At 41.8% G+C, this 17569-nt stretch overlaps 1 protein-coding gene across 2 annotated transcripts in view; it reads left to right on the forward strand.

The window, feature by feature from the left end:
• ap1ar (adaptor related protein complex 1 associated regulatory protein) overlaps window positions 1-14889 on the forward strand; it is a 120943-nt gene extending 106054 nt beyond the window's left edge. For both annotated transcript variants that reach the window (XM_072583512.1, XM_072583418.1), the window contains 2 exons: window positions 7437-7559; window positions 11403-14889. In XM_072583512.1, coding sequence (XP_072439613.1) covers window positions 7437-7559; window positions 11403-11668 — 389 coding nt within the window. In that variant the 3' untranslated portion in view covers window positions 11669-14889. The remainder of the gene's footprint in view (window positions 1-7436; window positions 7560-11402) is intronic.
• The last annotated feature ends 2680 nt before the right edge of the window (window positions 14890-17569 follow it).

A 17569-nucleotide genomic window follows, 5' to 3' on the forward strand; every position in this document is an offset into this window, starting at 1 on the left:
AGCCCTTCATCAGGAATAAAGGCAGAGAGCCTGAAGCGTGGAGAGATAAGCTAGAGGAGGGTGGGGGTGGGGAGAACGTAGCATGGAGTACAATAGGTGAGTGGGGGAGGGGATGAAGGTGATAGGTCAGGGAGGAGGGTGGAGCGGATAGATGGAAAAGAAGATAGGCATGTAGGACAAGTCATGGAGACAGGGGTGAGGTGGGGGAAGGGGAAATAAGGAAACTGTTGAAGTCCACATTGATGCCCTGGGGTTGAAGTGTTCAGAGGTGGAAGATGAGGCGTTCTTCCTCCAGGCGTCTGGTGGTGAGGGAGCGGCAGTGAAGGAGGCCCAGGACCTCCATGTCCTCAGCAGAGTGGGAGGGGGAGTTGAAATGTTGGGCCACAGGGCGGTGTGGTTGATTGGTGTGGGTGTCCCGGAGATGTTCCCTAAAGCGCTTTGCTCGGAGGCTTCCAGTCTCCCCAATGTAGAGGACACTGCATCGGGAGCAACGGATGCAATAAATGATATTAATGGATGTGCAGGTAAAACTTTGATGGATGTGGAAGGCTCCTTTAGGGCCTTGGATGGAGGTGAGGGAGGAGGTGTGGGCACAGGTTTTGCATTTCCTGCGGTGGCAGGGGAAGGTGCCAGGATGGGAGGGTGAGTTGTAGGGGGCATGGACCTGATCAGGTAGTCACGGAGGGAAGGGTCTTTTCAGAAGGCGGAAAGGGGTGGGAAGGGAAATATATCCCTGGTGGTGGGGTCTTTTTGGAGGTGGCAGAAATGTCGGCGGATTATTTGATTTATGCAAAGGTTGGTAGGGTGGAAGTTGAGCACCAGGGGTGTGCTGTCCTTGTTACGGTTGGAGGGGTGGGGTCTGAGGGCGGAGGTGCGGGATGTGGACGAGATGCGTTGGAGGACATCTTTAATCACGTGGGAAGGGAAATTGCGGTCTCTAAAGAAGGAGGCCATCTGGTGTGTTCTGTGGTGGAACTGGTCCTCCTGGGAGCAGATACGGCAGAGGCGGAGGAATTGGGAATATGGGATGGCATTTGTGCAAGAGGTAGGGTGGGAAGAGGTGTAATCCAGGTAGCTGTGGGAGTCGGGTTTGTAAAAAAAATGTCAGTGTCAAGTCGGTCGTCATTAATGAAGATGGAGAGGTCCAGGAAGGGGAGGGAGGTATCAGAGATGGTCCAGGTAAATTTAAGGTCGGGTGGAATGGATTGGTGAAGTTGATGAATTGCTGAACCACCTCGTGGGAGCATGAGGTGGCGCCAATGCAGTCAGCAATGTAGCGGAGGAAAAGGTGGGGAGTGGTGCCGGTGTAATTAGGGAAGCTGGACTGTTCTACATAGCCAACAAAGAGACAGGCATAGATGGGGCCCATACGGGTGCCCATGGCTACCCCTTTGGTCTGGAGGAAGTGGGAGGATTTGAAGGAGAAATTGTTAAGGGTGAGGACCAGTTCGGCCAAACGAATGAGAATGTCGGTGGAAGGGTACTGTTGGGGACGTCGGGAGAGGAAAAAAACGGAGGGCTTGGAGGCCCTGGTCATGGCAGATGGAGGTGTAGAGGGATTGGATATCCATGGTGAAGATGAGGCGTTGGGGTCCGGGGAAATGGAAGTCTTGGAGGATGTGGAGGGCGTGGGTGGTGTCTCGAACGTATGTGGGGAGTTCCTGGACTGGGGGATAGGACAGTGTCGAGGTAGGTAGAGATGTGTTCGGTGGGACAGGAGCATGCTGAGACAATGGGTGGGCCAGGGTGGTCAGGCTTGTGGATCTTGGCAAGGAGGTAGAACCGTGCAGTGCGGGGTTCCCGAACAATGAGGTTGGAAGCTGTGGGTGGGAGATCTTCTGAGGTGATGAGGTTCTGTATGGTCTGGGAGATGATGGTTTGGTGATAGGGGGTGGGGTCATGGTCGAGGGGGCGGTAGGAAGAGGTGTCCTCGAGTTGGCATTTGGCTTCAGCGGTGTGGAGGTCAGTGCGCCAGACTACCACTGCGCCCCCTTTATCTGCTGGCTTGATGGTGAGGTTGGGATTGGAGGGCTGCGCGTTGAGGGTGAGGGGTTGGAGTGGGGGAGGGGGTCGACAGGTTGAGGCGGTTAATGTCCCGGCGGCAGTTGGAAATGAAGAGGTCGAGGGTGGGTAATAGGCCAGCACGGGGTGTCCAGGTTGATGCAGTGTGTTGGAGATGGGTGAAGGGGTCCTTGGAAGATGGGCGGGAGTCTGATTGTGAAAGTAAGCTCTGAGGTGGTGGAAGAAGTGTTCGACATCACGGCGTGTATTAACTTCGTTGATGCGTGGACAGAGGGGGATGAAGATGAGTCCTTTGCTGAGGACTGATCGTTCGTCCTCAGTGAGGGGAAGGTCTGGAAGGATGGTGAAAACTCGGCAGGGCTGGAAGCTGGGATCTGGTGTGGTTGTGGAGCTGGGAGTGGGTGCTAACTTAAATTGAATGCTTTCTCTGGGCAGATGTTTTCCCCAGCTGGAGTGATGTGGGCAATAGCAAGAAATTTGTGAAAATAGTGAGTCATACAGTCATAGAGATGTACAGCATGGAAACAGACCCTTCAGACCAACCTGTCCACGCCGACCAGATATCCCAACCCAATCTAGTCCCACCTGCCAGCACCCGGCCCATATCCCTCCAAACGCTTCCTATTCATATACCCATCCAAATGCCTCTTAAATGTTGCAATTGTACCAGCCTCCACCACTTCCTCTGGAAGCTCATTCCATACACGTATCACCCTCTGCATGAAAAAGTTGCCCCTTAGGTCTCTTTTATTGGAGAGGGAATAATTTGCCTTTTTTTTCCTTTTAAGCTTTATAATGGCATCTTCAGAATCTTGCTATTTAGCAGCAGCTACCTTATTTCAATGCATTTGCATTTTGATATCGGCTGCAATCAGTGTCAAGACTACATCTGATGGTTTGGTCTCCTCTGGCTGTCAACAAAGTAAAGCACGACACTCCTCTCCCTTCCCCATCCAGCTGCACCTCTTGGTCTATGCCCAAAAAGCTACCTTGCCTTTTTAATGGTGGAGCATCACACCGTGGGACACAGTTCCTGGCTTTAGTTTTTTGAAGTGGTGTGCAGCTGAGCTTTAAACATATGCCAGCAATGTGAACCCTTCAAGGTCCTGGTAGCATCGAGTGCACATATATCATCTGCCACATGATTGCAGGAGAAAGAGCCTGCATTCATGATAAGTAAGATGTAAGGCAGGCCAGGCAGCATCCGAGGAGCAGGAGAATCGACGTTTCGGCCATAAGCCCTTCAGGAATGAGGCTGCTGTGCCAAGTGGGCTGCGATAAAAGGTGATGGGGGGGGGGAGGGGTGGGTGAAATTTGGGGGAAGGGCGCTGGGAATACGATAGGTGGAAGGAGGTGAGGGTGAGGGTGCTGGCCGGAGAGGGGTTGGGGGCGGAGAGGTTGGGAAGAAGATTGCAGGTCAAGAGGGCGGTGCTGAATCCGGGGGTTGGGACTGAGATAAGGTGGGGGGAGGGGAAATGAGGAAGCTGGAGAAATTTACATTCATCCCATGTGGTTGGAGGGTTCCGACTTGTGGAATGTTTCAGGGAACACCTCTGGGATACCCGCACCAACCAACCCAACCACCCCGTGGCTGAACACTTTAACTCCCCCTCCCACTCCGCCAAGGACATATGCAGATCCTTGGCCGCCTCCATCGCCAGATCCTGGCCACACGATGCCTGGAGGAAGAGCGCCTCATCTTCCGCCTCGGAACCCTCCAACCACACGGGATGAATGTAGATTTCTCCAGCTTCCTCATTTCCACCCCCACCCCCCCAACCTTATCTCAGTCCCAACCCTCAGATTCAGCACTGCCCTCTTGACCTGCAATCTTCTTCCTAACCCCTCCACCCCCACCCCCTCTCCGGCCTTTCGTATTCCCAGTGCTCCTCCCCCAAATTCCCACCCCACCCCACCCCCACCTTTTATCTCAGCCCGCTTAGAACACCAGCCTCATTCCTGAAGAAGGGCTTATGCCCGAAACGTCGATTCTCCTGCTCCTCGGATGCTGCGCGTTTCCGATACTACAGGCAAGTCAGACAACAGAATGGTGGAAACCAACAGGAAGTGGGGTTTTTTTGATTCTCTGAAAGTTTTAGCCAACTTTCTCCTTAATAACCTTTTAACACAGTAACTTACCCACAAGATTTGGCCAAATATTTCATATTGTAAGAATTTCCAGTGAGATAACATTAAAAGGGGATAGAACATAGAACAATACAGCGCAGATGTTGCGCCGACCTGTGAACTATCTCTGCTCGTCCCCCTACACCATCCCAAAATCATCCATGTGCTTATCTAAGGGATCTGATACAAATTCACAGGCCTGAAAGATGACCAGGCCAACAAATCAGCAATGGGGCATATTCAAATAGGAAATACATGAAAAATAAATCCACATGGCATAAAGAATATGAACCAAAATCTAGATTGGTATCAAAAAATTAAAAGGTTTAAGGCAAACCAGAAGCTTAAGTAAGATTCTTGATAGTGTGGATGAGGAGAGAGATCTGTGTCCATGTGCATAGATCCCTCAAAGTTGCCCCTCAGGTTAATAGAGTTGTTAAGAAGGCATACAGCATACTAGCTTTTATTGGTAGAGAGATTGAGTTTTACAGCCATGAGGTCATGTTACAGCTGTACAAAACTCTGGTGCGGCCGCACTTAGAATATTGCATACAGTTCTGGTCTCCACATTAGAGGAAGGATGTGGAAGCTTTGGAAATGGTGCAGACGAGATTTACTAGGATGTTGCCTGGTATGGAGGGAAGATCTTATGAGGAAAGACTGAGGGATTGGAGACTCTTTTTGTTAGAGAGAAGAAGGTTAAGAGGTGACTTGAGACATCTATTGTGATGACTAGCACGAGGGGACAAAGCTTTAAACTCTGGCAGCTCATTCCATACACACACCACCCTCTCAAAATGTTTCCCAGTCAGGTCACTTTTAAATCTTGCCCTTCTCATCTTAAACCTTTGCCCTCTAGTTTTGGACTCCCCTATCCTGGGAAGAAGACCTTTGCTATTCACCCTATTCATGCCCCTCAGGATTTTATAAACCTCTATAAGGTCACCCCTCAGCCTCTGATGCTCCAGGGCAAAATGTTCGAGCCTATTCATTCTCTCCCTATATCTCAAATCCTCCCATCCTAGCAACATCCTGTAAATCTTTTCTGAATCTTTTCAAGTTTAATCACATCTTTCCTACAGCAGGGAGACCAGAATTGTACACAGTATTCTAAAAGTGACCTCACCATGGCCTGTACAGCCACAGCATGATATCCGAGCTCCTTAACTCAATGCACTGACCAATGAAGGCTGCCTTCATCACCCTATCTCCCTGCAACTCCACTTTCAATGAGCAATGCACCTGCACCATTCAGTCTCTTTGTTTGGCAACACTCCCAAGGGACCTCCTATTAACTGCCTAAGTCCTCCCCTGATTCATTCAGTGACTAATTCTATATTCAGAGATTTGAAAGATTCCTGACAGCAACCAAGAACGTAATCCATTTGGGTGAAGTGACTGATTTTCAGTAATGCTGTTCATTTTAGTGAGACTTTCTTTTTATTGATAAGTATTCAGAACATCCCCAGCCTCCTTTGGGGAAAAAAAAAATTCAAATCATCCACCACTTCTGTAAAGACAGATACAAAGTACTTAGATTAGATTAGATTAGATTACTTACAGTGTGGAAACAGGCCCTTCGGCCCAACAAGTCCACACCGCCCCACCGAAGCGTAACCCACCCATACCCCTACATCTACATTTACCCCTTACCTAACACTATGAGCAATTTAGCATGGCCAATTCACCTGGCCTGCACATCTTTGGACTGTGGGAGGAAACCGGAGCACCCGGAGGAAACCCACGCAGACACGGGGAGAACGTGCAAACTCCACACAGTCAGTCGCCTGAGGCGGGAATTGAACCCGGGTCTCAGGCGCTGTGAGGCAGCAGTGCTAACCACTGTGCCATCGTGCCGCCCAGGTACTTGTTTATTATTTACCATTACCTCTGCAACTTCTTGCAAATTCCCCTAATCAACATTTACTTCTAGCCTAACCACTTACACATTTGATGTTTATATGCTCAGTTTTGTATTGCCTGGTTCCTGTATTAAACATTCTCAATCGATTCTTGCACTTTCCAGATGCTATTGATTAATAGCTAAACCATACTCTTGATATACCTCTTCCTTTTTCAGTTCGGGTTTAGTTTTGATTTTCTTCATTGAGGCTGCATTCTTTGGATGTTCTACGTTTTCCCTTCAAAGGAGCTTGTACCTGTTCTGTCTCTTCTGTGAATACAGTCTATTGCTTTAATTTGTAATCGCCATTTCCAATGTAGCAATACATCATCCCTTCCTGAAAACATTTCTTGAGAAATTTCCCCTTTGCTATTTTGTGGTCTTCGCGTAATATTACCTTAAACTGAAGTGTATTGCTACTGTTGGCTAGATTTGTTCTTAATTACAAACATGTAAACCATTGCTAAGGCTGGAACTTATTATCCATCATCAATTGAAGTTGAGAAAGAGGTGGTTAGTCACCTTGTCGACAACAAAGTGATTTGTTAGGCTGTTTAATTGAGAGTTGAGAGTTGTCACATTGCTGTGTGGCTAAAGTTATTTAGATATTGGATTAAATAAGGAGAAGAGATGGATTGTATTGTAACAAACTCCACATGGTTTACTTTATTTTCCAGAACAAATCTTTGCTTCTTTATCAACTGGAGACTTTTTGATCAGGAAGATTCTCCTATGTACATATCAGAAATGCCTCTCTTTCAGTATTTTTGACAGTTTTGCCCAGTCTATACTCAGGAAATCAAAATCTTACCAATATTGCAATTACTTTTTTTGTTGCATCTCTTTGAAATTCACAAATAAATTGTACTAAAGCAATATTAAATAAAGCAATTCTTTGTACTGTGTGACCTTTATTGTGTAGTTACAGTAGCTTCACATTCACTTATCATTTTTGCAGCTAAATATACTAAATATATAAAAGTATTTTATGTCTGTAGAATACTCAACTACAGAATGAGCAATTCATGATTGTTAGCAGAATGCAAACATTGCTGGCTGAATAAAAATCGAAAGAACTGTGGATGCTGGTAATCAGGAGCAAAAACAGAAATTGCTGAAAAAGCTCAGCAGATATGGAAATCAGAGTTTTCGTTTCATCCTCAGAACTGGCTGCTTTGTTTTTCAATGATCATTTAAAAATTCTTTAACCAAGCAGATGAAATATGTTAGTACTGGTTCAAATGTAATTCAGTCTTTGTAGCTTTGTGTCATAATTGTGATGACTTTAATCAATATTCATTTTTAATTTGATTTATAAGTTGCACATTTTGAGACAGAATATAACATTCTTACATTTTAAGATTTGTTTCTGCCTTCATGCTAGGAATCTCTTCAGAGGCGACTATTCTGACACCAAACACTGAAAGTAGCTGTGACTTGACAACAAAAACCAAATCAACAAATGACGATAGCACTTCACTGGACCTCGAGTGGGAAGATGAGGAAGGTAAAGCTCCTTAAATATGTAAACCTTCCGTCATTAGTTTTAATTATGGCGCTGAGCAGAAGTCCGGAAATCCCTGTTGAAAAAGTAGATAAGTTCTAGGAAGCCTTATCTGGGAATGGCTTTCAGATACTAAACTTATCCTTGGCTGCACAGATTTGCATTCACTTTTCAAGGTTAGAATACCATTGCATCCAATATTGTTTTAAGTTTAAGTTCAAATACGAGGAATATTTGTTAAATATTGGATGAACTGTTATGTTAGTTTGGCTGCAAAAAATCTTTAGTTAAGCCACTCTGAACAATTAAATAGCCTAATCCTCTGCACACATTTTAAGAATGCACAGTCATTTTTCCACCTTAAATTGTAATCTACTTTATCAGCTTAGATTAATCTATCATAACTTGTGGAATACATCAAACAAATTTTAGAATTAGAATTGGGTTTGTTGTCACATACTCAAGTACAGAGATACAGGAGTACAGCAAAACTGTACAAAGTTACTATTTCTGGCACCATCTTAGATACAAAGATACAAAATCTTCTGTGTAAATTGGAAAAATGAAGAAATAAAGTTAAAAGATCAGCATTACAGCCATTCTAAAGCAGGGAGTCCATCCTAGGCTTCCTCAGGAAGGCCGAGAGTCCGCACTGGGCTTCCTGGAGGCTGGGAGTCCATGGAGTCCGCACTGGCTCAACTCTCCACCACTGATGCCGTCCAAAGAATAGAGGTAAGTAGAGAGAAAAAAATGGATGGACAGAGTGGGTGAGCTCCAGTTTAGGAGCCTCTTCTGCCACCAACTCGCAGGAAATTTGTCTCCCTTCTAGGAGTTTCACAGTGACTTGTTTCTTATGAGACTTCAAGATTAATTTTAAGAAGTGTTGAAACCAAATCAAATCATCCTGTGCAGTTCAGAAAAACAACAAAATTAAGACATCAAAACCCAGCGTTGCAGTTTTTAAAATTGATGACTCATTTGCTGGCAAAACTGATCTTTGTGATGTTGTTTGGCCTGCTTTGATCCTTGCCTCCAACCATCAAACATGTAAAAGTGTAGGAGAATAAGCCTGTTCTAGGAATATGAACTATGGTTTGTTTTGAAAACAGTTCTATGTTGCATTTGGAGTTAATACAATAAAGTCCCCATTGTCTGGAATTTTCATGCAACAGACAATTGATGGAAGTAGGTTTCCTCACATTGGCAACTGATTGTTTGGTCATATCTTCCTCTTTCTCCTTTTGATCAAAAATCACTGACAGTGCTTATGAGCAGGCTTGGTCACAAGCACCCGTGTAACCAGCACCCCCGTGCCCCATGCAAGGTGCATATTACGGAGATTATTGTAATTCCAAATCAAACAATTTTTTTTTTGCGACAAGCAGCTTCCACAAGAAGTCAGTTTTATTTCTATGGTCCAGCAGCTGTAAGCTTTGTGGTTTTTTTCGTCAATGGCAAGAAGGAAATATTGCCATAAAATGAGTGCAATGAAAGTTCCCATCCAAGCCACTTGCCATCTTGACTTAGAACTGTATTATGTTCATTCACTGTCACTGGGTCAAAATCCTGGAACTTCCTTCCGAATGACGTTGTGGATGTATCCCTACCGAAAGGACAGTGGAAGTTTTAAGAAGGTAGCTTATTTATTAACACCTCCACTGCAATTAGGCAACAAATGTTAGATTAACCAATAGTGCTCACATCCCATTAATAAACTTTTAAAAAATGAAGGTTCACTAGACTGAGTCCGAGTATCAGACTGTTGTCCTGTGAGAAAAGATTGAGTAGACTAGACTGAAATTTTGCTGCAGTTCAGAAGATTGAAATACAATGTAGCTTAAATATATACAATTCTTAAGTGGCTTGACAACATAGAAGCAGAGAGAAGATTTCTTCCTGGCTGGAAAGTCTTGATATTTGTCTCATTGGCCAAATAATCTCAGTAGACGAGATGGAGATTGTTTAGCTTGAGATCGAACTAGCCTACTCCATTTTCTATTTAAATTCATTTGCAACCAAAATGCTGCATTTGTCTGAGCGAGTGAATTAAACTTCCCCATGGACAGGCAACCACGTTGCAAAGGCTGTAAAATTGTATAAGATGACCAGGGTGTAAAGACTGTAGCCATACACATTCAGTGCTACTCCCTACACCGATGGGCAACAATTCCACACACTCAAACTTCAGCTTATTTTCAACAGTCAATGAAATTTTATGTGCAAATACTTTATTCCCAAGCAGCTGTCAAAATGTCAACATATCAAAACAGTCTAGTGTCTGATCTTTGAGAAACAGACTGCAATTAGTGCAAAGATAATCTCCTTGATGCTGAACAATTACAGATTAATATCTTATTGAAAGATGAGTTGTTCTCTTCATCTGTATCATTTGTGTATCAGTTTTGTATTTTAATTTATAACTTTTGGAAGTGATTGAAACTTTGGGATTTGATTAATATTTAATCAAGGATCTACCTTTGGCCCTTCCAATTCTCCTCTAAATGTTGCAGCTTAACATCCAAAAATAAAGTCAGATTTCATATGTATGCTGATGAAACCCAGTTTTATCTCACTACCATTCTTGACTTTTTCTCATTATATCTGATTTGTCATGCAGCTTGTCTGACATTCATTATTGAATGAACAAAAGTTTTGTGGGCTAAGTATTTGGAAGACCAAAGACTGGCCCTCAGCATAAACTCTGTTCCCTCATAAGCCATTCTATTCTCCCTAGCCATTATCTAAAGCTATATCAGATTCTTTACGGTCTTGCCATCCTATTTGAACCAGAGCTGAACTTCTGACCAAGACCACACTAACACTAAGACTTCTTGAATCCAACTTTAACAGCATATATTTGTAACCTGTCTCAATCTTTCTGCTGCTAAAACCATTATCTGTGCTTCGGTTACTTCTTAATCAATAATTCCAATCTTCCATAAATTTGAGCTCTCAAAAAAAGGTTCTTTTGAGCAATTTCTAAGCATTTATCATCATTGCCCTTACCTACATGAAATCCTAGTCCAGCAGCCTCTCGAAATTCCCATCCTTGTGTTAAATCTCTTCAAAAGCCTTTTGCATCCCTACATCTAACCTTGTTCCCATCATTATCTAAGAATACTTGTCATCTTCAGTTTTGTTTTTAATGCAGTTTCTCACTTATTTTGTCACAATGCCTGTTCCAGTATAGGCTATATGCTTTGGAATTCCTTCCCTATCCTCCTGGCTATTTAAGATGCTCCTTAAAACCAATCTCTTTAACCATGCGTTTGGTCACCTATCTCCTTGTGGCACAGTGTCAAAATCCTGTCTGAAAATGTTCTTGTGAATACACATTGCTGTATTAAAATTGCTACATCATAGTTTGGCAATGCTATAGGTTGTAACAAGAGTCATGTTTAAGAGGCAGCACAGTGACTCATTGGTTAGCACTGCTACACCAGGGACTCAGGTTCAATTCCAGCCTTTGGTGACTCATGGAGTTTGCACATTCTCCCCTTGTCTGCATGGGTTTCCTCCAGGTGCTCTGGTTTCCCCTCTGACTCCAAAGATGTGCAGCTTAGATGGATTGGCTATTTTAAATTGCCCGTAGTGTTCAGGGATGTGCAGGTTAGGTGGATTGGCCATGGGAAACACAGGAGTAGGGTAGGGAGTCTGGGTGGGACACACTGCAGAAAGTCAGTGTGGACTTGGCCTGAGTGACCTGTTTGCACACTGTAGGGATTCTATAAGAAAGTAAAATTATAAAAGATGATTTTTCTCATTGCTCTTGCTTTTTGATACAAACTGAAATTTTAGAATTATTTCACCTACTGAACTAAACAAAAATACCTTTTTCCATTCAAGGGATTAATAGAATGATTCCAATGAGAGAGCGCTCTAGAACTGAAGAAGACATTCTTCAAGCAGCCTTGAGGCACAGCAGCCATAGACCTGGGAGCAACCCACTGTCTGCATCAGATGAGTCAACTGGACTGGAATGGGAAAATGATTTTGTCAGTGCAGAATTGGATGATAATGGGAATTCTGAATATGCAGGTTTTGTGAACCCAGTCCTAGAACACTCTCCTAATGATATGAAAAATACAGGTGGTGATAAGCAGAGTAGGTAGTGAGCTTTACTTGATTGTAATTTGGTTGAAACCAAACTTTTAAGGCATTGTAAGAATGTATTTCAATTCTGGTTGGACTTTTTACCTTTTTGATTGGTGGTCTGAGTCCACGTAGACAGCAAAAGGACATGACTGCTTTGTATTTTGTTAGCACATACAATTTACAATTAAGTGCAATTCTTGTAAAATTTCAGCTTATGAATGAATTTTTAAGCCATTACATTGGGTGTTGATTAAAAAGGTTGTGTTGTAAAGGGAAAATGTGATGTGAAGTATAATTGATGAAACTTTCTAGCTATGAGATGCATGTTTGTATGTATTCATTTTTATGAGTCACTGCTGTTCTGGTTGTATAAAGAGTAACAAATAATGGATACACTGGATTATTAAACTGGTTTATTGATCAGTTTTGATAAATACTGTTATATTAATATGTAAATATCATGAAGCCTTACGAGATTGACTTATTTTCTTTGCATAACAAATGAACCTTTGTTTAAGTTATATATCCATTGGTTTTATTGAGTTATTCTTAATTGTGTGTTAGCTCATATTTTTCCATCAATATAAGTCTGTTTCATGCTTTGCTCTAAACAAGAGTATTTCAAAATTGCAGGTCAAGATATTTTGGTTCTGTAATGTCAACTCCTATATTTCTTTTGTTTCTGTTACTTCCTCCTCATTCTGGGAAGGTAGGTGGGAGAGCCAGAATTGTTTGTGTTTTATAATCTCAAGAGTCCTATTGGACCTTAACTGAAATAATGTTTTCTTTTTTGAGGTTCCCCTTGCAGCCTGACCAAATATTGCAGAGCTCAGAAATAGCATGTTCAACTTCAGATGTATAAAGATTTGATTCCCATTTGAGTCTTCTGATATGAAGGCTGTAAGTTTTACTACTGAGATCAAGTTACAGAGGTTACACATTCTTCCTGTTGCCATCTAACACAGTTTCAGGCATACTTGAGAATGTAAAAGTCTGTTTTTTTTATTTTGCCGACTGTCGGCCCCAGTGTGAAAGTCGTTTGAACAATTTTAAAACATAAAAACAGGAGGTTGTGATTTGACCGTTCAAACACGCTCAGTCCAACACTAGCCTGAGACCTCTTATTTCATCAGCTTCTGACAATCTATTCAATATGTTCACTGAACATCCAGAATTCTCTGGTGTGGGGAATTCCAGAAATGCACAATGCTTTGATGAAAAAATCTCTCATCACTGCAGTCCTTAATGGCCAACGCTTTATTCTGAAACTGTGAACCATAGTTCTGGACTCCCAGTTCAGAGAAATGTCCTCAGAACATCCATCCTGTCGCACTTTGAGAGTTTTGAATGTTAAAATCACCTCTCATTCTTTTAAATTTCAGGAAATGTCGGTCCAATCATTATCATCATAAGACAATCCCCTCATCCCGGAAATTAATTGACTGGGACAATTCATAGCTACCCGTAATTTGTTATTAAACGAGCATTTTAATTTGAAGCCAAAATAAATAACCTCAAAAGCATGCTAGTGCAACAGAAGAGTGGTTTTGATTTAAGTGAGACATGTTGTTGTGGAACGTTTTTGATTTGTTTTTAGGCAGGCTGGTGGGTATTTCATTTTATAAATTGTCTGGTATTGGATTTTGAGAGAGCTGTTTGAAAGAACTACATGCTTTTTCTGATTTAATATCTCTCATCTGGCACTCATTCTATAAACTTGATGCCGACCAAGCTGGTGGATAAGCACACAGTAGATGTGCAATAAATAATGTAATTTTCTAAATGATGCAGTTTTCTCTCAACATTTATGTAGGGTGTTATACACTGTAATCGGTCAAATGAGCTAATTATGAACATCTGTTCTGGACACATTGTAAATGTATTTTGACAGTGGCACTTTTAAATCTTCCCTGTTTCTAAAGTGTAAATGAGAATCATCTCTTGTTTCTGTTAATTTTTGGTATTTATAGATGTAACTTCTCAATCAGTTCATTCGAAAAATTTACTCTTCTTGCATCTACCTCCCTGCTGAATATATCCCAGACATTGTTGGTCAAGCTATGCCTTTCTTTCACCTTGGCTTACTTGCCTTGGGACCTTAACTTATCAGTTGAATTTTGCCAAAACCTAACATTTCCTTGTTAAGGTGGGATTCCCATGCTAGTTTGCAGCAACTTCTGACACTGAGTTTGGCTGCTTTGAAGCTTATTCCTTTCACTGTTAATGGTTAAAATTTTTAACAAAATGTTAGTGTAAATAATCCCACCTTTTTGCCCTGAGAAACTTGTCTGTGTACAACACGTCACATTTGTTTAATTGATAAACAGAGCCAGCTCATCGATCTACTTTTGTGTTTCACTCATTTTGCTTGGAGTGAAAGCCAACTGCTCAAAAAACCAGGGTGTGAATCAAGAACAGAAAATGCTGATTATACTCCATGCCTGGCAGCCTCTGTGGACAGTGAAAACAGTCAGCGTTTGAGGATAACATTTCATCTGTTACTGACCTGAAAAGTTCTCTGTCAAGAGTGTGGTGCTGGAAAAGTACAACAGGTCAGGCAGCATCCAAGGAGTAGCAGAATTGACGTTTTGGGTATAAGCCCTTCATGCCCGAAATGTCGATTCTCCTGTTCCTCGAATGCTGCCTGACCTGCTGTGCTTTTCCAGCACCACGCTTGGCAACTCTGAGCTCTAGCATCTGCAGTCCTCAATTTCTCCTGTTCATAGATGATGTCTGACATACTGAATGTTTCCACTATTTTCCGTTATTACATGAATTCAGTATATGAATCTGACTGCATTTGTTCAGCAGTACAGCAACTGAGGAAAAATAAGAGCCATCAAAACACCAGAAGTTGCACTTTAGAATACGTTAATAATTCAATAACGGGAGAAGCTATAAGTATATGAGGGAGAAAGGAAAAGGATATGGTGATGGAATTAAGTTGTAGGAGGTTTAAATGAGCAGAAAAGCAGAGGTTTTTCAGGCCAATTGTGTTATTTTTGTGCAGTGAATTGTAGGTTAGCAGCTAAAGTTAATGCATTCTTTAGGTTCTGAAAAGACTTGCTCATAATATACCAGAGCTTTTGTGTTGGTGTGAGAGAATTTACAACATTTTTTTGATGGAATTCCATTTTATTCCTGGAGTCCTGATAACTGGCACATTCATATTGTACATTTAATTTTTTTTCCACACATTATTAAATAAATGCCCTTTTGACATGGGGTGGTAACTCTTTCGGGTGTGCAATGATCTCTTAAGTTGTTGTTTGAACTCTATTGAATTGATTTCCTTCCATATTTCCGGTTCCAGCACATGAAACCATTTTACTTGCAGTGTTTTAGACTGTCATTTTTTTTTCATTCTGATGCATTCATCACTAACTAGCATACTAGAAACTGTTCAATATTTTTAAAAGTGCATATGGATTATAATAAAGCATTTTTGGACAAAAATTTAAGATATCATCCCAGGCTATAAAAGTACTGATCATTAGAAATATAGACTTTGAGAAGTGAATCATTATTAAAATCAAAGAAAATCTATTGGTTTTATGGTAATAGTGAATGTCCACACTCCAATAGTTTGTACCAAATTCACCACTAGTTGTGTTTGGCTTTGTATTTGCATTTTGGTCCAGCGATACAGCAATGGTCCAATAATTAATGAGACTGGACAGAAATCAAACAAGGTTCATCCATTATATATGTTAATTTAGTTACCATGAAAGATTTAATTACTTATATCTGCATTCAAAACATTTATTAAAGCCATCAAAGCAGAAGAATAATCAGTATTCTCAATTTATGAAGAGTTTTCTTCCTGAATGTCCGTCCACCTGGTCAAGCTGCTTAAGTTTCTTCTGACTGTTAAGATGTTACGTTATGATTTTTGCCAATTGAATCATGGACTAAAATAGAGAGGTTCTATTTTGATCATTAATGATGAGCAAATAACTATACCACTCAAAACCGTGTCAGTCCAAATATGGCCTTTTTTAAAAATATGAAGTTTTCCAATTTACCAATCTTTTTTTTTAGGTTAACAAATTACATAGCGGGTAAACTATGAGCTGTTGACTCAACTAGTATGTAAAACTCCCCTGTGCAGGACATTTAGGAGACAGTCACATGTAGACCAGACCAGGTAAGGGTGGCAGATTTCCTTCCCTAAAGGACATTAGGAAAATAGATTGTCGTAAAAGTCTATGATAGTTGTCGGGTGTCACTGCCATAAAGATTAGCTTTTCAATTCCAGGTTTGTTTATCAAATTCTAATACCACTGACTCCCGTGATGGGATGTTCCCAGGGCATTAATGGATTGTCCCAGTACTGGACAATCAGGCTGGACTCTGATTTAAACTCAGCAAAAGGCATCATATTGCCCATTGAATCCAATGGTGAAAGCTGAATCCAGGGTCTTGTGGAAGCATTTCCCATATTATTGATCAACATGTCAAATTTACTGACCCTGATCTTTTAGTCAGTGGCAGAGAGGAGGTATATGCCACTCATTTGAATATGTACTATACCATTTACACATCAGAGCAGTCGAATGCTCTCTTCTACCTACAGCATAGAACGGTTGAAGGAATCTGGGAACAGGAATGGGCCATTCAACCCCTTGATCCTACCTCACTACTTGATCATGGTTAACAATCTACTTCAATGCTATATTTTTGTGTTATCACCATATCCCTTGATGTTGTTAATAGCTAAAAATATAATAATCTCCATCTTGAATTCAGTAAATGACTGAATTTGCGCTAAAGTCTGGGTTAAAGAATTGCAAAGTTTCTCAATCTCTTCATTAAGACTTTGTATCTTATTTCAGGTCTAAAGCTTTTTATACTGTAACTATCCCCTGGTTTTAGATCTTACAGCCAGAAGAAATATCCTTTCTGCACCTGCTATGTTAATCTCTTTAAGAATCTTTCTAGGTTTTTAATGAGATTGTCTCTCATTCTTTTAGCTCCAGAGAATTCAGGCCCAAACTCCTCCAAGACAGAGTTATCATTCCAGAATTGTCTGGTGAATGTCTGCACCACTCCTGATGTCGCACCATACAGCACAGAACATTACAGCGCAGTACAGGTCCTTCCACCCTCGATGTTGCACCGAACAATGTGCGCACCAGTGTTCTACACAATTGAAGCAAATACCTCTTTAATTCTGTACTGAAATCCTCTTGCAATAATAGCTAACATATTGTTTTATTTCCAAATTGTTTATTGTACCTTTTTCGCTGAGCTGGGAATTTGTGTTGCAGACATTTCGTTCCCTGTCTAGGTGACATCCTCAGTGCTTGGGAGCCTCTTGTGAAGCGCTTCTGTGATGTTTCCTCCGGCATTTATAGTGGCTTGTCTCTGCCGCTTCCGGTTGTCAGTTCCAGCTGTCCGCTGCAGTGGTCGGCATATTGGGTCCAGGTCGATGTGCTTATTCATTGAATCTGTCAATCAATAAGCACAGTCAATAAACACATCGACCTGGACCCAATATACCGACCACTGCAGCGGACAGCTGGAACTGACAACCGGAAGCGGCAGAGACAAGCCACTATAAATGTCGGAGGAAACATCACAGAAGTGCTTCACAGGAGGCTCCCAAGCACTGAGGATGTCACCTAGACAGGGGACGAAATGCCTGCAACATAAATTCCCAGCTCGGCGAACAGAACCACAACAACGAGCACCCGAGCTACAAATCTTCTCTCAACTTCTTATTGTACCTGCATGCTAGCTTTCAGTGACTTATAAATAAGGGTATCTAAATCTGTTTGAACATAAATGCTTTAATTGCTCATCATTTAAGAACTATTCTGCACCATTGTTCCTCCTACCTAAGTGAATAACCTCACATTTATCCACATTATATTCCATTTTCCATGCTCTGGCCCATTCATTCAACCTATCTTAAG

This window comes from Chiloscyllium punctatum, chromosome 1 (assembly GCF_047496795.1).
Source record: "Chiloscyllium punctatum isolate Juve2018m chromosome 1, sChiPun1.3, whole genome shotgun sequence".
NCBI lineage: Eukaryota > Metazoa > Chordata > Chondrichthyes > Orectolobiformes > Hemiscylliidae > Chiloscyllium > Chiloscyllium punctatum.